Consider the following 20,495-nt stretch of genomic DNA (forward strand, 5'->3'; position numbering starts at 1 on the left):
CACCTGGCAACAGAAATTTTGGGGTGAACTGTGGTCATAAATCAAGGACTATATGTATTATATCATTTTTCTAAATGTTGTCTACGGACAGGAAAAGTTTCTTCATACCACCTTTTCTCTGGTCCTCTTTATTTAATGTTATTTAACTGGAGATGTCAAAGAATGAATCCAGGCTGTTTTGGTCAACCTTGAGCTTCCCTGCTGTCTTAGGGAAGGGGCCACAAACCTAATAAAGTAATCTAGACTCTGTTCCACTGAATAACATTTACTGTTGTGAGGTGTGAGATTTCTATCTCCAAGGCAATATGCTGCATAGTGATTTTTTTTTTTTTGGTTCGGGATCACACAGCATGTTAAAATGTGATTTAAGACTTTTTTTTTACACAACACCAGGTCTGATAGGCATTATCACTTCTATAATGAATATCACATAACTAGCCTTTGTCTGTGTGTGTGTGTGTGTATTTTTGAGGTTTGCTGGCTAATAACACCACTTTTTTTTTTGAAGTATTGTTGTTGTTAGTTGCGAAGTCACAGCCGACCCATCGCGACCCCATGGACAACGTTCCTCCAGGCCTTCCTTTCCTCTACCATCCTCTGGAGTCCATTTAAGCTCACGCCTACTGCTTTGTTGGTTCCATCCAGCCACCTCATTTTATAGTAACATAAAATTATATATCAATGGAAATATAATTTAATTGAGAATGTAATGCAATAACTTTTAAGAAGGATTTGCTATTAGAATAGCAGTTATAAGGAAGAAAAACAAAGAAAAAACAAGTTTACAAATATTATCACCATAGAAAAAACAATATATACAAAAAATATCACCATGTCAGTTAATACTTAGTTGGGTAACCTTTAGCATGAATTATGGCCTTATATCTTCCCATGGAGTGAACCAAGTCTTTTAGTTCTGCAGCTGTTATAATGTAAAACCAAGATTGAATAATTGCTTCTATTAACTGGGTTTTATTGCTGGCTATATTTGGCTATAACTTTTCGTAGAATACAGATAATTGAACAAACTTTGTTGCATTATATTCTTGATTAAATTATCTTTCCATTGATATGTATTTTTATGGTACTACTGCCAAAACAAAGTGTTATTAGCCATCATACCTCAAAAATACACTTTTCCCAAAAGGTTCCCACAATTTTGGTCACTACTGTGTATATCAATAGTGGTATTCACTTCCCTACTGGTTCGCAAATGTCAGCGTGTGCATCTGTGCATGCATTCTGCCTTCCGCGCATGCACTTTGCCTAAAAAATGTCCTAAATGGGATGCTGTAGAGCTGGGGCAGGTGGGTGGGGCCACGTGTAGTGTACGGAAATTTCACTGTGTACTAAATACAATGTGATTTATATTCAACAAGCAATATTTATAATTTCTGAACTTACACACCAAACAGAAGTTATGTAAAGAAAATTCTTCACAGACATACTTCCTCACAAATTAACTTAGAACAGAATAGTATAGATATGCCTTTGTTCCAATTTATTTACTACTGTTGAACATTCAGCCTTTGGATCAATACTAATGAAATATGATAGATGGAGCTCCTTGTTCAATGCACTTTTGTTTTGCACAGAATGACCAGATTCCAACCAACTTTGTTTTTCAATGCATTTTATTGTGACTATATTGTGAGCTGCCTAATCACTTTGGAATGAGGTGGTGTCTAAACTGAATTAAATAAATATACATATCAGCAGATTGAGCAGGATTGTTGTTGCTGTTGTTTTGTAATTTCAAAAATATGAAATTGAAAATAGAAAAGTATAGAAACATGTACTAAATAAACAGTATTTGGAAGTGATGCCTCTCAAGATTCTTTTCTCTTTTGCAAATTAGCCACCTTTAATCTTAACATTATTAAGAAATGATCTCTTGAATTAAGCCAACTATCTGGGTTTCCACAGCATCAGATAAAATACAAGCCAGGTTCCTATTGCAGCAGAAACTAGCCAACTGCCATTTTAGTCTAACAAGCTATATGTCACTTGCTTTGGTCTGCTTAAACTTTATTTTAGGAATTAATATTGCTTTGTCCCAGTCTTAAAATATATATTTTTGAATTATATTTAACCACTAGAAGTTTTAGGATCATTCATAACCTAGTGAGTTTTAACCATTTTATTTTTCCAGTTTACAGTGCCTCTAAAATGATTCATGTAATTTGTGGATTATGCTAGCTAGCCTTATCAACGTCCTGATGTCTTAAGTTGCCTCCCAATATTGTATTAAAATTAAGGCAATAACTAATTAAGTTTATATTAACTTGTGGCCTGCTTTTTGGGTGATAACAAATTGCAAAAATTAAGATGAGGAAATATGAAAACATCAACATTTTATGGCTTTGTGCCTTGCGTAATTTGGAGTTACATTTTTTTTTTTAATGAACTCACACTATTGAGTTATCAAAAGCATGTGTGGGTTGAGTTTGTACATTGCAATCTTGCATAAGCTTAATGGTGAGGGTTATTTGAGGGGCCACTTCTCCCCAATTTCATCTAGCAATCCTGTTAGCAGTAGCAAGTTCCTAAAATTAGAGGGGGTCATCTGATTGGATCCAGGTGCTTCTTTTATGCTACTATACCTACCATTTCCCCCAAGATTAGGGCAGTGTTCTGAAAAGGCCTGAACAGCTGGCTTGGCTATCTGGACTGGGGATCAGTTAAGAGTAGCCTTATAAATGGTTGTTCTGTTGCTGAATTGACTATGCTTGTGCATTGATTATATGGTGTTTGCATTGTTTTAATGTTTCTAACCCTGTATGGTTATTTTTACCTTTCTTTTTGGGGTATTTTTTCATTTTGTAAGCTGCCCAGAATTACGTATGTGAGATGGCAACTATCTAAATCAAATCAATAAATTCAGTGACAGTGGCACTGGGTGCCCTGTTGGGAAGATCTAAGGCACCAGATTAAAGTAGAATTCCCTGGAGAAAATCTGTGTGAGTGCTAAGAGTTGAAATGACTTGATAGCACATCATCAACTGCGGTAGAAAGTTCACTTGAATCAAAGGGATGAGAGCTTTTTCTAGAAAGAAAGACAATTCAGGAATTTAAGAGGAATAAGATCTCACTTACAAATTTAAATACTTTGAATAGATTGTAGGTATTCCCATTTCCTTATTTCTTGAAAGACCACATTGCTTCTTACTATGATGCCAGTGCTATATTATCAAACATTGCAACATTTCCATTTTTGAAAGCTCAGGAAGAGGCATGATTTTTGATCATTCAGTTTTGAACACCTTTGGCCTCTTTGCTATTAAAAATAGACTTTAAAAGAGTGTCTCTTAGCTTATTTTCTAAAAGTAAATCGGGGCAGTAAATAAAGGTTATTTTAAAAGCTTTAAAAATTCATAATCTGCATCTTTAAAAATGCTAGGGCACTGAAAATTTAAAATACACTGGTAACTGTGCAAACACATAAACAGATAAGCAATTATGCACAGGAATTGCTTTGTCTACTAAAATTTGCAATCCAGAATTGTCTAGAGACTCTTCTGGCACAAGCAGATGAGCAGCTATTTTTAAATAGAAATTACATTGGGCAGATATGTATGTCAGGGGGAAAGTAGTCATTTTACTTATGTCCCTAAAATATCATTAACAGAACGTTCTCTTTATAATATAAAAACATAATTCTATTTATAAGTAGTTAGAAATCAACACAACTTCTTTATTAGATCACCTTGTCACTACTCAATTAGACTACTATAATGTGTTCTACATAGGGTTGCCTTTAGAGGTCATTGCATTTTGTCCAAAATGCAGTGGCCTATGCATTATCAGGCATTCAGCAGTCACAACTTATTAGATCCATGCTGCAGAAACCATGTTAGCTTCCAGTGCAACTTAAAGTGCTAACCTATAAAGTCCTTTATGGTTTGGCACCAAGTACCTTCAGGGCTACATTAGCATTGCTTCCACTGACTTGAACCTGCCAGGAAAAGCAAGAAGTGTGTGGTTCTCCTCTCTGAGGAGGTGTGGGCAACTGAGGCATGAAAGGGCTGATTTTATGTTAAAACTAACCCTGACTCTAGCTACTTTCCAAAAGCATTTAAAATCAACTCTTCTAGACAAGGTTGGAACTTGATGCCTATCTTCTGTTTTTCTTGGACTGGATTTTCTGGTTTGTGTACTTTATGTTTTTGAGTGTTATTGGATTGTGGTTCCATTTGTGAGATCAGTGGTTATATAAATTAGATACATAAGTATTTTAAAATCTGTATTTTGTGAAACCAATGAAAATCCTATGAGAACATACAGGAATAGATGAAAGAAAAAATTAAGTCTCTTGAGTCTAGTTGGTTCACTAACTTCCTGGACGAGTATAAGGAAGGAGTCCACCATTGCCTTCTTCCATACTGTGGACAATACCCTGAGATTTTCTAGATTATTTCCCATCCTAGTCCAAACTAGGTCTAATCCTACTTAATTTTCTCAAATAAGGGATTGTCCTATGGCAAGGCTGTCAAACTCATACCCCACGGACCAGATACATCACGCCCTGGCCATGCCCTCGTCATTTAGTGAAGTGGGAAAAAAGTCATATATCATGTGACGCCACCATGATGACACGAGTTAGGCTTCCCTATACTATGACCTGTGACCTAAGGTGTGATTTAAAAAAAAAGTTGTTTGAATGGTCTATAAGCAAATCCTGCTTATTTAAAGAGAAGGCAGCAAAGCATACCCAGACATTTAAATTCATGTATGTACAAAAACTGGAGAGTGTTTTATTAAAACAGTTGAGACATACAAGTGTTATCCAGTTTGTAGATAGGAACTTATAAAGCCAATAAAGTATGAAAGTCAGTATAATTTAAAAACCTGATACAGTTTTAAAAGTTGATCATTTTTTTCTTTTAAAATTACCATTTTTCATTAAGTTTCTGAAACACTATCAAAGAAACAGTACAACAAGAAAGTTTAAAGTAGTTCTACATCAGATCAGGTGACACAATGTTCATTAGGTTATTAGGAAATGACCTAATGATTCTAGTATAATCAGGATAAGACAATTTCCGTATTTTAGGCAAGGCCAGGTGATTACCTTTAAGAACTGAAACAAAATTAGCCCAAAGTCTCCCTACAAAGAAGTGACTTCTAGATTCAGTTCCTCCATCTCCACTGTCCTTGAAAGACAAATATTACAATACAAGATTCTGAAGTCATCAAAAAATAAGTTTACTACAAAATTTTGTCTTGACCTTTTATGAAATTTTACTTAAGGAATAAAATTGCTAAACCTTTATCAAAACTGGCAAGATTGGGAAGAAAAATTAACACAAAATTATGGCCTTTAATCCATGTCAGAATTATCTGTAGAAATTCAGAACAGAGGGGGAAAATGGACTTTGTCTTGTTTTTTTTTTCCTACCCTCCAGAAACACATAAAAGATTCCCCACCCCCACCCCCCTCCGATCAAAACGGAATATAAATACCCTATTTTAAACTACTGGTTTGGCGAGGCCAAGGGGTTTGCTTAGATAATCATTAGCAAGTGCACATGCCAGAATAAGCATAGACATTTTTAAACTTTTTTTCCCTTCTTTCTTAAGGAAAAAATGAATTATATCCTCAAGTTCTTCAGATCACACAGAATTGTGCCTTGAGTGTTCTGGATGCTTTGGCAGCAAAAAAAGTGAGATCTGAAACAGACTCTAAGCTCCTTGTTGAAAATGAAACAAAGGATGGGGTTGACTCCTGCCTGGGCAAAGGTCATCCAGACTGAGATGGTCAAATAAATCTGAGGGATTGTGCTGGCTTTGGTGAAGACACGCAAGTAACAAGTCACGATGTAGGGAGACCAGAGAAGCAAAAATAGGAGGGTGATCATGTAAAACATCTTGCAAATCCTCTTCTCCGTTTTGAACTCCTCTAAGACCAGCAGTCTCTTGATCTGGCTATGAGTAGTATTTTGTCGGATGCCCACCAAGGTAGGAGGGGTAGGACCCCGGCCAAAGCCAGCCGTCCAGTTAGCAGCTGCCTGACCAGTAGCTCCAGGCCCATGGAAAGTCCAATTCTGGCTAATGGCGGGCACCAATTGGGCCGGCTTCATTTTGCGATGGCTGTGAATGAAGAAGAGGAGCTTGCCGTAAACCAGGTGGGTGGCCGCCATGACCGTGGCGAGCATGAGCATGAAACCCAGGGTGTCATTGGCCTTGACGTAACGGTGCTCAAAGATGCACTGCTCCTCTTCACGGATGAACTTGTAAGTGCCGACGTCAAAGATAGGGGGGAAGGCCATGGCCATGGAGAGCGTCCACACCATGAACACCACGGCCAAACAGGTCCAGCCGGTCATGCGCTTAGCATAGAAGCGGTGGTGGGCAATGGCCATGTAGCGCGTCACCCCCACACAGAAGAGCAGGAAGGCGGCGTGGAAGCAGAAGAGCACCGATAGGAAAGCCAGCACTTTGCAGCTGAGCAGCCCATGGGGCCAGAAGCCCACCCCGCTGTGCACCGAAAGCATGACGAAGGGGAAGCAGGCCAGGGAGCGCAAGCCATCCGCCAGGCAAAGGTCCAGGAGCAAGTAGTAAGGGGCTCGGTGCAAGTGGCGGTCCTTGAGGATGAGCCAAACAAAGAGCAGATTGCCAGCAAGGCTGAGGCAAAGGATCAAGCCCAGGGAGGCCAGCTTCAGGCCAGAGGCGCCCAGGAGGCTGCCAGGGCTGGGCAGGTGGGGACTGCTGCTGCTGCTGCTTCCCAACTCGCTGGAGTTCGCCATCTAGCAGGGCCGGCGACAATCTCCCTTCTCTCCCGACGCTCAAGCACAGCTACGGCAGGGGCGGGGACGAGACGGCTTCTTCTTCTTCAACGGCCGCCGCCGCCGTCTCGCCTTGCCGGGCTCCTCTTCGGGCTTCTCCCGCCCAGGAGACAGGCTCTCACTCTGGAGCCCCCATTGCTGGCACCCATGTCCCCTTCAGCGACATCCCCACCCCCTTCCCGTCTCGCTTTCCCCTCCTCGGCCTCGCTCCCAAACCGCAGCGCCGTCCTCCCGCCCAGCAGCAGCGGCGAGCTCAAGCTGTGCGCAAGCCCGGCGCCCCCCATTCCGGCATGGTAGGCTGGCTTCAGCGGAGCCGCCTTCTCCGGCACCCTCCGCGGCGCGGGTTTCCCCTTCTCCTCGGCAGTCCGGCTGGAACGCGAGATTCCCGCTTAATCCGAGGGGTGGCCATCCCGAAACTTTAAAACGGAGACGGGAGCGGGCCGGCAAGGCTGGAGGAAGGGGAGCGACTCTCGCGCGTCTCCCTTCTCCGGACAGGGGCGCGCGGTTGCAGCCGCCGCCGCCGCTCCTCCAGCATTGCGCCTTCCTCTTGTCGGTACCGTGTGCCTCGTCCTTGACCGGGACGGATTCTGTGGAAAGGGTGGCCTCCTCCTCCTCCTCCCGCTGCTGGACGCGGTCTGCCCGGACGGCGCCCCGGCAAAGGGCGAGCACGCCCCGGCAGGTCTCGCGCGCGGGGAGCCCAGGTTCAGCCTCGAGCGCAGCCACCTTGTCTTAGTGGCTGCAGCTGCACTTCCGGTGGGCATGCTTCTCCGGGGATGATGGAGGGAGGGGGAGGCTGAGCCTGCGCAAAAAGGGACCGTGGGATGTGGGGGGGGGGGTGTCGGTCAGCGGCAGGCTTCTTTCATTGCGGATTTCGGTCAGACAACGCGTTACCCCGTTGATACTCATGGCTCTGCCTGCCTGCTTCTCCAAATCCATCCACCCAGCCATCACTGGGTGCACACTGTACACTAAGATGTATATGTGTATGTACATTGTACAATTGTACTGACAGCATATGCACCAAAGACAAATTCCTTGTGTGTTCAACCACACTGGCTACTAAATTATTCTATTCTATTCTATCAGCATCCCCACAGATCAGGGCAGCGCAGCGGGTGGCAAGACGCAGCTGCTCTTCGAAAACAAACCGAGGTTCCTGACAATAAAGCACACATAGGAAGCCACAACAATGCCAACATGATGTCATTGGGATGATTTCATTGCACAAAGGACGGCACCGCGTGCGAGTTTGCATTAAAATGTCATGGCTGGATCAGTTCCACCCCCCCTCCCTTCCCAAAACCACCAAGGTCCTGGGTCAGTTGGTCCCAGGGAGACCTTTCGTTTCCGGGCAACTTGCCCTTTAAAAAAGTGCTATTCGCTCATCCTTCATTCCGCATCAAACAGCCTCCTCTGACTTGGCCATGTTCCCCCTTTCCCTCAAACATCAACGGGAATGAAAAATGACTTGCCAATCAGTGTGCTGCAGAAAGTAAGGGGCGGGACAACTGCTCTCTTTAAGCTGGTTGGTTGGCTCCTCCTCTCACTTTGCAGTTCGCTGAGTTCCCACTCTCAGCTGCCTTAAGCTGCTGGAGAAAAGATGAGCGGTAAATGCAGTAAACAAACAAGTAAAATGCTGGGTTCATGGTTCAGGCCACATTTGAAGGGCCGCAAATCCATCTCTCCTGGTTAATATCTCTCACTTAATTGGAGAATTCACTGCCTGACTCCAGGCTGGTTGCTTGCTGGTCAATTTACTTCTCATGATACAGATACAGGCGTGCCTCATTCAGTACCCAAGAAAGAAAAAACCCCAACTCCATTTAAGTAAAGGTACTTTTACTGGACATGAAATGAAAACAGTTAAAGTGAAGCAAGATCTGAAGCAAAAAAGAGCGAACGTGTACATATCAAACATTTGCCGAAGACCCTCTCCCCAGTTACCCCAACCCAATGTCCAATCTGCAACTCCCAAAGGTGTTGTGTGTGGCATCTTCAAGTGGCCTCATTCAGCTGGTATGCAGAGACAGTTGACCTTGACCAAGCACAAGCACAAGCCATCAGCATGCACAGAAGATGGTGAGAACAAAACTCCCTTCATGATAACTCCTCCAGTACCTAGTAATTCCCCCCCCCAAATACCATGAGCCCCCATCCTCCCCGTTACTATGGCAGCCGATAGCAAGCAAGCAAAATAGAGGCTGACAGAGGTAGTCTTCAACTTACCACTGCAATTGAGCCCAAAATTTCTGTTGCTAAGCAAGACAATTGTTAAAAGTGAGTTTTGTCCCATTTTATTATCTTCCCTGCCACAGTTGTTAAGCGAATCACTGTAGTTGTTAAATGAATTATGTGGTCATTAAGTGAATCTGGCTTCCCCCATTGACTTTGCTTGTTGGAAGCTGGCTGGGAAGGTTACAAATGGGTGATCCCATGACTCCAGGACACTGCAAATGTCATAAATACATGCCAGTTGCCAAACATCCGAATTTAGATCATGTACATGGGGATGCTGCAATGGTCATAAGCATGAAAGTCAGTGCCATTGTAACTCTGAACGGCCACTAAACGAATGGTTGTAAGTCAAAGACTACTTGTAGTACGAGGGTGCTCCCAAAATATGCTTAAGAGGTGGAGTTAATTTTATACATAAAATTTCTGGTGCCCTCCAAATGTAGTGGACTGCAATGCTTTTGTCAGCTTCTGCTTTGCTGCTGCTTCAGCTGCCATGAAACGGGAGGGGGGGCGTGTATGTGGGAGGGTTTTAATTGATGTGCTGGAGGTCTGCTGCAGGAATGTTCTAGGATGTTCCAGTCGTTGGGGTTTACGCATGCGTACGTGTTTCCCGCCTGCATCAACGGCCTTCACATTCCATCTTGGCCTGTCTTTTTGAAGTTATCTCACACCTGACATTTGAAGGACTTATGATTGGACTGGAGCTTTGATCCTAAGGGGGGGAACGGGCTTTGCCATATATCAATTGCTTTCGCGCCATATTATTCAGATCTTGCTTCACTACTGCTCGCTTACCATTTATAATTAGTAAAAGTACTTTGGATTTCCAACCCATGGAGTCTCTTGGTCTTCTTTCCTAATTATGGAATGGAGTGGGGCGTGACAAGAAGCAAGATCTGAATAATATCCCTTTCCAGGAGATTTACGTCTACCGAGAAGGGACATAATGTCTTCTCCGACCAGAGAAGAGGAAGGCGCCGTTGGAGGGACGGATTCCAGTGAACTGGGACCTCCCGACCTTTCTTTACACCAGCCCAGCCCGTCTGACCGACCTCTGCACGAAGATTTATTTCAACTACAAATTTCCAATCAGCCTGAGCCTTCCCCCCTACCCCGTTGGTCAACTTCAGTGGGGCAAAGAGAAATAGAGACAAGCTGGAATGCTGGACTCACCCAGAGACCACCTCAACAAACTTCGCTGGAGCCAGGGGCCGTGAGGAAACCTCAGGCGGGTGATTTCCCTGACTATTGGAGCCAAAGAGGCGATGAAGCTGAATGGAGAAATTATCAACACCAGGGCCCCGTGAGAAAACCACAGCGGAGTGAGTTACCTGATTATTGGGGTCAAACATTTTTGGAGGACAGGAGGGGGGAGGAGGAAAGAGACTGGAGAAGTTGGCAACGTCACCCACGCCAGGATTCTCCCCCACCCCCCCCTCGGCCTGTATCACCCCCTGCGGCTAGAGGTTTTGCTGATCAAAGGGGACCTCCCCCCCAGGCCCCCCCTCGACGACATCGGATGGCTAAAATTCCTCCCTTGCCTGTGCGTTTTAATGGTGCTTCAGCCACCCTTCCCTCCTTTCTTATGCAAGTCTTTAACTACATGGAAATATATGGGCGGGACTTTGAATCTGACACTTTAAGGGTCAGAATGGTTCTTTTATCTTTGGATGGTGAAGCGGCTACGTGGTCAACTGCTTTGCATATGTCTGGTTCTCCCCTCTTGGGGAATTTCAACTGTTTTATGGCGGCCTTCCGCCAACGTTTTGATGACCCGTTAACTGAGAAGCGGAACAAATTAAAGTTTTTAACCTTTGACCAAGACGATAGACCAGTCGCCCAATACATCCAGGAATTTCAATGTCTGTCTCAGTACATGAGAGGCTGGGGGGAGGATGCACTTCTGGACAGATTTGCTGAAGGCTTAAACGCTGACATTTATCAACAATGTGTCAATCGTAACCTGCCGAGGCGTTTAATCACTTGGTTTGAACATGCTGCTGACGCTGAGCTTGACTTAATTCGTCTGCGTTATGCCACTGAAGAAAGAAGGAAGCGGAAAGAAAGAGCTGCCAAGTCCCTCCCCCCCCCTACTACTCAAGCGCTTTCCAAACGCCGAGGCGACGCGAGGGAGCCCCCTTCTGGCTCCTCCAGACCTTTAACATGTTTTCGCTGTGGGAAGCTTGGGCATACCGCCCCCCTCTGTCAGGCGAAATCACCCCTCTCTGCCCAACCCCCTCCCAGACGTGAGGAGAAACCTGCCAGAGGCTCTGAAAAGAAAAAGAGGGAAACGGCTTTCGCTGGGGAAACCAACCCCCCTCCTCTTCCCCAACCTTTGAAGGATGACGCGGATGCTAACTCCTCTTCTTCTGATGACTCAGATGACGACACTTCACCTCACTGGGTGAGTTCAAACAAGGGGCCCCTTCTACTCCCTATTGAATTAAAAGTTCCTCCTGAGGGGACACCTGCCACCCTCCTAGCATTACTGGATTCCGGCTGTTCCCGGTCCATGATCAACCCAGCCATGGTTGAGAAATTAGGCCTCAAATTGCGCACTTTGAAAACCCCTATTGTTTTTTGATAGACGGATCGGTTGCGGGGGGGGGGCGCCCATTTTTTTACTGAGCCTTTGGAAATGAAAATGGGTACCCACACTGAATTAATCTCTTTTGTGGTCGCACCTGGCATGGACAGACCACTTATTTTGGGCATCCCGTGGCTCCGGAAGTGGAACCCTCACATAAATTGGCGGACAGGCCGTTTGCGTATTCGCTCCAAAGTGCCTCCAGTGGGGGAGGGCTCTCCAAACCAACATGACGTAACTAACGTTCCTGAAGTAGCCGCTAGGGGCCAGGAGAGGATTGCAGGAGAGGAGAAAATTCCGAAAGAATATTTGGATCTTAAGGAAGTCTTCAGCGAGCAATCTTCGGACATTCTGCCCCCCCACAGGCCTACTGATTGCTCCAATCAGTAGGCCTGAAGCTTTTATCATCAGCTTGGAGTCTGAGCTACTTCTGCTCCCCTTTTTTAAAAGGTTCCAGAAAAGTGGTCGCATTTGGTGTTTTGCAGCCTGTTGGAAGAAATGTCCATCTGGGTTCAGTTCCAAGTGGGGAAAAAGACACTGGATTCATGGAAGTTGCTTGGAAAGAAGGTTTATTGATGATGGACAGAACCACATGGTTTGAGGTCCTGCGGGGGTCGGGGGAGAGATGCTGAGAGTGCTCTGGTTTTATGCCCTCTCTGTGCTTTTGAATTTGAGCTTGTATTCTGATTTGTTATCAGATTCCCATGGGGCCATGCAGGGGCAACTCTGTAGGCTGCCCTGAGTCCTGAGCTGGGTGATGATGTAATGAACGGACTTTGGCTCTGTCTGAAGGAGGTAGATCTTTGTTATGTAGAATAGACTGGCTCAGGCCTTAATGGTCCATTGACAAAGTTGGGGCGGGGGGGTGAGTTTCTGCCTCCCTTTGGGGGGAAATATTCTGTCCTTTTAATTTAGTTTTTCTAGGAGAGGGATGGATGCTAACTTCCTACAAGCCGAAATCAACAAACAGGTAACACCTTGAAGGCTAATACATTTATTATTTTCTTAAACTTGCATGAAGTGTCACATACATTAAAAGAGGCTTGTGCAAAAAATAAACAATGATAAGGAGCCAAAGCATATTTTGCTGTTCCTATATCTTTTGTTTTATTTGCTGAAAGACTTCAGGCTTGACTTATCAAATCTTATACTGTGTAATTAATAAAATTGCTTTAACTTAATTAAAATGGGTGAGATTAACACAAAATTAAGGTCTTTTAATCTATGACAGACCAAACTACAGGTAGACTCAACTGACAACAATTCATTTAGTAACCACTCAAAGTTACAATGGCACTGAAAAAGGTGACATATGACTCTGTAAACCGCTTAGAGAGGGCTGTAAAGAACTGTGGCACGACAAAACTGCGGTCCACTAAAGCACGCCCGATTAAAGCACGTACCTGACGTCATCAGCAGCGCGACAAATACGACCGCGGAGAAAAAAGGGCGCTTTAAAAAGCGCTTTTAAAGCAAGCCGATTCACGTAAAGGTAAGGGTTAGGGTTAGGGTTAGGGTTAGGGTGAGGGTTAGGTTAAGGGTTAGGTTTAGGTTTAGGGTTAGGTTAAGGGTTAGGTTTAGGGTTAGGTTTAGGGTTAGGTTAAGGGTTAGGTTTAGGGTTAGGTTTAGGGTTAGGTTTGGGGGGGTTAGGTTTAGGTTTACGCGTTAATTTTAACTTTATCGCTCACAGCGTGCTGTTTTCGTCGCGCTGTGATGACGTCAGGTACGCGGTTTCGTCGAGCGCGCTTTAGTCTACCGCGGTTTTGTGGTGGAACTGTAAAGAACTGTGAAGCAATATATAAGTCTAAGCGCTATTGCTATTTTTCACCTTTATGGCCATTGCAGCATGCCTGTGGTCACATGATCAAAATTCATACACTTGGCAATTGATTCATATTTATGATGGTTGCAGTCCCAGTTGCAGTCCCGGGTTCATGTGATCACATTTTTCAACCTTCTGGCAAGTAAAGTCAATGGGGAAGCAAGATTCACTTAAAAACCATATTACTAGTTTAATAATTGCAGTGATTCACTTAACAACTGTGTCAAGGAAGGACATAAAATAGGGTAAAATTCACTTAACAAATGTCCGGCTTAGATTTCTGCCCAACAGAAATGTTGGGCTCAGTTGTGGTTAAGGGCTACCTATATAGAAAATTTACTCTCTTAACTAGTACCACAAATTCAGGCATGGGATTCAGCCTGTTCGGACCGGTTCGGACAAACTGGTAGTTCCGGTAATCAGTTAGCCCTGCCCACCTGCCCCTGCTCTATTCCGTCCTATATTTCCTTTGTTTGAAGCCCAGCTGATCAGCGCGTCTCAGTTGTTTTACTCACCGGAGCTGCAGGAAAAGGTAAAATGTAGTGCTGATTTCAAACGGAATGCGTGCGCACGCCGCAAACCAGTTGTTACACTGGTTGAATCCCACCACTGCACAAATTGTATTGCTTCAAAGCTGTACAGAGGCAGAATTTCAGCAATCCTTTTGAAATATGGTTGAAGAGCTGGTTCCTATGGTTTATTAGGGTGAGAGAAAGTCTCTTAAGAGTTGAGCTAGACTTGAAGCAGATTTTACCATGGCTCCTTATGTTATAAATATCATTGCAAAAGAAAGGCCACAGTTCATTGACAGCACACATCCTTGTATAACAAAGATCCAAGTTCCTCATGCTTATAAGTTGGGCTGAAGGATTCTTTACCTAAAATCTTGGCGAACCATTTCCCTTTCCCAATAACAAATACTGAATTACATGGAATATAAACGGAGTTTCTCAATATATCTTTCAATCTTTAAGGCAGGACTCAAGGCCTAAGAAGTGCTATCTAGTACAGAAACATAAGAACATTTATCTGTTTAATAGGACACTTCCATAGAACAGTATTCTAACCTTTGGAAAAGCCAAGTGAGAAAAAGGTTTTAAAAATGTTAGTAGTTTTTCAAAGTACATTGGAATACACACTTATACAAACACATTTCGTGCTTTAGAGTGTTTGTGTTGAAGAGACAGGATTCATTCACTGTATTGGGGGTGGGGTCAGAGGTAAAAACAGGCCAGGGGTGGGTTGCTCCCAGCATTACTGCCGGTTCGACATGCGCAAAACATTTAAAAAAGAAAAATAAATAAATTTGTGCAATTACAAGTGTTCTGCACATGTGAAGAACCCAAAAGAAAGATGGTGGCCCCATAGGAGAACCGGTTTGGGGGCATGGCAGGTCTGGGTTGCTGCCGGTTCCAGTGACCCAGGCCACCAAATGACTACCAGTTCGGCTGAATCAGTCCAAACCGGTAGGAACCCACCTCTGAAACAGGCTCTTAATACAAAAAGTCTAATCATCTTTACCACTACCACATCTCAAGATCATTAATACCCACATAAATACCTTGACATTTTGACCACCATAAATCATGACAGAGTTGATAACATATTTATGGCTCCCTTTTTGTTGCATATATTATAGATTGATGTTATATAATAGATTAGCCTGAATACTTTAAGTTGGTTTTAAAAAATAATTGCAGTAATTCAATGTTTTTGTTTTTTTTAACCAATCCGGATACAAGTCAGTATAGACCTGGGCCGGAAAGCATGTATCCCAATTATCCTTCCTATTTCTATTTCGAAGAATGCTTATTAGACTTACCATATTTTTCTGACTATAAGACGCACCGATGTATAAGACACACCAAGATTTTGAAGTGGTAAGTAAGAAAAAATTTTTTGACCTCCCTGGCCCCCAGGAGCAGTCTGCAGGCTTCAGCAGGGCTGGACAAAGGCCAAAAAGCCCCAATTTTTGTGGAAAATGGGCTGTTTCTTGCAAAAATGGAGCTGTTTTTGCCTTTCCCCAGCCCTGCTGAAGCCTGCAGAGTGCTGCTGGGGGCTGGGGGAAGGCAAAAACACCCCCGTTTTTGCAAAAAGAGGTCTGTTTTTCGCAAAAATGGGATGCAGGGGCGGGGCTTCAGGAGTCCAAAAATGGCTGTATTCGGTGTATAAGACGCACCAACTTTCCACGCTCTTTTAGTGGAGGGGAAAAGTGCATCTTATGCTCCAAAAAATACAGTATGTGTCAGTGGTGGGTTCCGGATCCCATTGCAACTGGTACAGTTGCTATGGAGCCCAGCGTCCACCACATGAACATGTGCAGTGGGTGCACAGCTCACGCATATGTCTTACCATCCAGCTTGGCGGAGCATTGCGCAGGTGCTGTACGCGCCGTGTGCATGCAAAGAAGTGCCAAAGAGTTTAAAGGCAGGTAAGGAGTGTGGACAGGCGGGTGGGCCCTCCAGAGCACAGTACCAGAATGATACCCGGTGCTCCAGGCAGACTGCAGTACGCCCATACCTGGGTGTATCGCCTGCAACCCACCACTGATATGTGTGAACCAGGAACATTCTCGTAAATGAAAATTGTTTTACAAGTTCATAATTACTTTGGGTTTTTTCCCCCTGCAAGACCTATTTATTAATGTGTATAGTATAACATGGGGATTGTTAGAAGAAGCCTCTTTTGTTGCTAACCCTCTAGCAATCTTCTCCCTTCTCAGTCACCGTTTCCACTCAGTCAGGACACACTTTGAATGTCCAAATTACCTTTATTAAGAGTTGGAAATGATACATAATGTTTCTGTCAGGCAAGATCCCAGTCACTGTACCAGCAAGGTTTTGTAGTCATTTCGCACATAGAATGAAAATCATGCTATATTAGTGACTAAAATAATTATTCATGGTTGACCATCTTCTAAGTCTGAACTTTCCTGTTTATAGCTTATCTTGTACATACATAGCAGCGTTTCTTTAAGGACAGCCATGTTATTATCAACTGCAGTGATTCACTTAACAACTGTGGCAAGAAAGGTTGTAAAATGGGATGAAATTCACGTAATAACTGTCTTGCTTAGCAACAGAAATTTTAGGCTCAATTGTGGTTATAAGTCAAGGACCACCTTTATAAGATGGCAGCTATATAAATGCTTTAAATAAATAAATTAATGGAGATGAGTATTGAAAGATCATTTTAGCTTTTGTTTCAAAGGTCTTCTGTTTTTATTTATTTTAGATTTATTATGACCAAGAAGTAGGTTCACAAAAATCAGCATTCTATTTAAAAAAAGTGCATAGTAATTGGGCAACTTTAAAAAGAATAGGAGAGGAATATTCTTCCAGTTTCAAAGTACTATTCCATTACAAATGATCTGTTGAATAAGCCATTTTCAGTATTTCAATCACACAACTAATATTTAGCTGGTGATTAATTATATTTGTTTAATGTTAGGGAAGTCGTGTTCCAAAACCAGGATAAATTCTAGATTTTTTCAATTCAGAATTAGTTTATCTCAGAACATCATCAATTAAGATTAAGCAAAATTCTTTTTGCAACTCAAAACATTAATTGGACACTGTGGTTGCTATTAAGATTTCAACCTGTGTCACTTCCAATCCATATGCTGAACTATTGGAAGAAGCTAAGTAATTTGAATAATGTTGAATTGTACTGGTAAACTCTCATTTCCAAATCAACTCTCCTATTGTAGTTTAAGATAAGAGATTATTTCACTAAATTGTGTTTATGGATGGATCATTTAAATGGTTTGTCCTTAGGTAACAACGCAGGAGCCACATATTAATTCACTATACAACCAGTCTTACCTTTGAATGTATTTGGATCATCATTTTTTTCAGGTTATTGCATCTTAGTTTGTATATCTAAAAAACCTGGTTATTTAATAACCTGCTCTTGAATCCTGTTCATTCATTGCTACTCTCCTTCAACAATTTTCTTAAATTGTGAATAACCCACAGGCACTTTCTACATGCTTATTTAAACAGCTTTAAAAACCACTGGCCTGTGTTTCTAAAAGCAACATAGTGAAGCTAATGAGCTTGGGGAGATACTAAGACACTGTAAACTTCTCAATCCAGTTGTAATTAGCATTCCGAAGATCACCATTCTTTGCTCTAAGGCTATTATTTGACTCAAGTTGTTTTTTTTAAAAAAAATCCCCTCCAGAGGTGAGCATTTTATATCTCGTAATTAAGTAAGTGCTTCATTACCTTATACATATGTAGAACACCAGACTGGAAACATCTTACAGCTGTATTTAAGTATATAGTAGAGAAATAGATTTTTCCATTCTTTCCACTAGGTCACAGATGTCAAACTTCCCATGTCATGTTGCCATCACGTGACATTTCGTGATTTTTTTTCCCCCATTTGCGGAGCTGGTATGAGTGTGGCCTGTGCATGATGCATCCGACCAGTGGGCCACAACTTTGACACCTCTGCCCTAGGTCTATCTGATATACTATTAAGGTATGGTGAGTCTCCATATAAATAAATAAAGGATGACCAGCACTCTTAAAATATAGATCTACTTATCATTTGATGAAAATAAAATGTGTCCTCTTTCAAAGTTTCTGCATTTCTGCAATTTTACTGTTCTATTTTATATACTGCAGGTCCTCCTGATATATAAAAAGAATATAAATAAACATAAAAAAAATTCATTTCATGAACAGTGTGATTCAACATGCAACATTGGAGTCACTAATTTGAGTTCTGTGCCCGTAGAAATCTGTTTAACAAATACATCAATAAATACATATCACACTGTGAAAAAGTAATTGACCTCTTCGATTCCATAACTGTCTGTACCATCTTTGGCTGCAATAACTGTAACCAAGTGCTTCCTCTAAATGGGTCATTGGTTTCTGAAATTGCTGTAAACAAATGTTGGCCCATTCCTTCATGGCCAACTGCTTCAGTTTTACAACAGGTGTGAGGTTTTTATCTAGCATGAACTATTTGCTTCAGGTCCTGCCATAATATTTCAGTGGGATTTAGGTCTGGATTTCAGGTTAATTGTTGGAAAACTTCAAATTTATTGCTCTTCATTCTCTTAGATGATTGGGATCACTGTCTACTGTCTGAGCTGCTTCGGATTCAGCTTCAGGTGATGTACAAGTAGACTGATATTTTCCTGTGACATTCTCTGATACAAGGCAGAATTTATGATTCCTTCAATGATGGCAAGTTAACAGAGTCTTGAAGCAGCGAAATATTCCCAAACCATGACATTATCACCTTCGTGCTTGACAATTCATACGAGGTTCTTGAAGTATTCAAAGCACTGTTTCTGCCAAATGTAATAATACCCATCATGTCCCCTGAAATGTGCTACTTTTGACTCATCTGTCTTTATAATATTCTTCTACCAGTCTGGATCTTTATCTATGTGCTTTTCAGAAAATTTACCACAAATGTGAGTGTTCTTGCTTCTTCTCCCATGAATCCCAATTTTATCTATCCAATGCTTTTTTGATGACACAATCATGAACACTAATTTTAAGAAAGAATGCCCTCTCCATATTTCTGGATGTTGCTCTTAGATTCTTTGTAACATCTTGTACAATTTGATAATGCTTTTGTGGCACAATTTTGACAAAAAAGCTACTATTGGGGAGATGCATATTATTAGAAAAATTTGTAATTGCAAATTATGACTCTGATTATGGATTGATAAAGCTCTAAAATATTAGAAATGGTGCTGTAACCTTTTCCAGGCAAATAGCATCATGGGCTTTTTGATAGAACTCAGCATAATTGATCAATCTGTGAAATCTACAAGGTGATTACTGAGATGTGGAAGTCAAAGTTTGTGACGCTTAAATAAAGCATAATTTTCTCTAGTTATCCCTTTAAATGGGGGGGGGGAAAATGTGTATTTCTCACATTGGAAAACATATTTGATTACTCTCTATGAAATAAATGAAAACCTTCAAAATTAGTGTTATACATAAAAGGGAATGAGCAAGGAGATAAGTAGAGCTGAAATGACTCTTCATTTCATTCATACACAGAGATGGATGTGTTCAGAAAGTCAGATAAAAAGTACTTTTTTCACAAAAGTGTAGATTTTATTTTTCTCTCCCTTGGTTTTTTTTTAAAAAAAGAAACATTGTAATTTGATAGAAAAGTGGAGGCAATCGCCCTAGTTTGAAGGCAAGATAAAGCACTTACTTTGCATATGTAACTCAATATGTCCTTAGCATATTGAGTTAAAAAGGTTAAATAGTAGACAAAACATTCCTAGACTGATAAGACAGGACCTTTGTATATCAAAACACTTAAAAGTTCCTTCACTGCAGTACAGATTACATTCAAGGACTATTTGATACATCAGCTCTAGCAGCATCTAACTGCTAGACAGCGATACTTATAAATAAGACAGGTGAAGCAGAATGGAATTGGTTAGCCTTTTTGGCAAGCAAGGAAGAAAAAAGGCATGGTCTGGGTGGGAGTCAAATGGGGATTCCTGCATAAAAGATGTTAAGAGTTTGGCCAAGTCTTTTCTTGGACATTTCTCAAAATTCAGTTTCGCCATTTGCAAAATGTATTGGGGTGAAATAAGCATACATGTAATAACAGTTGTTTTATGCTATTTAATTGTCAAATAAAGTAGATAGCAATTTTAGGGCTTGTGGTCTACTATTCTGAAATCTGATTTACAATTGTTTCAAGCAATGTGTATTTTTGATGGAAGCCATAGCAAGCAAAGAAGCTCACATTCATAAAATGTTAAAGCTCCCTCTAATGGTCAGTTGATACTCTTGTCCATGTTCTAAATTTTTCTTTTCTTGGTGGAGCTGTGCATATTAGCATGCTTGAGGAGAAAAGGAGAATCCAAAAATTGGGCCTGCAAAGACAAATTTAGCAGTATTGAGGAGAGGAGCCAAGTGTATATTAATCATCTCGGGGGGCAGGGGACGAGAACGTAGTACTTTCAGTCTTGGTAGGGAAGTGTTTCAGATAGTAGCAGAGAGTAAACCTCAATATGAAAATAATTCATTATGTCCCTACTCTGCATAGAGCCTCATGTCTTTCAGATATA

The 20,495-nt window shown here is 42.0% G+C and overlaps 1 protein-coding gene across 1 annotated transcript; it reads right to left on the reverse strand.

Moving 5' to 3' along the window:
* Window positions 1–4,750: 4,750 nt before the first annotated feature.
* GPR27 (G protein-coupled receptor 27) lies at window positions 4,751–7,525 on the reverse strand. Its single transcript, XM_032210770.1, has one exon. The coding sequence runs from the start codon at window positions 6,744–6,746 to the stop codon at window positions 5,592–5,594; it is 1,155 nt and encodes a 384-aa protein (XP_032066661.1). The 5' UTR covers window positions 6,747–7,525; the 3' UTR covers window positions 4,751–5,591.
* Between the last annotated feature and the right edge of the window lie 12,970 nt (window positions 7,526–20,495).

This window comes from Thamnophis elegans, chromosome 2 (assembly GCF_009769535.1).
Source record: "Thamnophis elegans isolate rThaEle1 chromosome 2, rThaEle1.pri, whole genome shotgun sequence".
Taxonomy (NCBI): Eukaryota; Metazoa; Chordata; class Lepidosauria; order Squamata; family Colubridae; genus Thamnophis; species Thamnophis elegans.

Coding starts and splice junctions, on each gene's coding strand:
- GPR27 (XM_032210770.1), bottom strand. CDS start 6,746: ATGGCGAACTCCAGCGAGTTGGGAAGCAGCAGCAGCAGCAGTCCCCAC.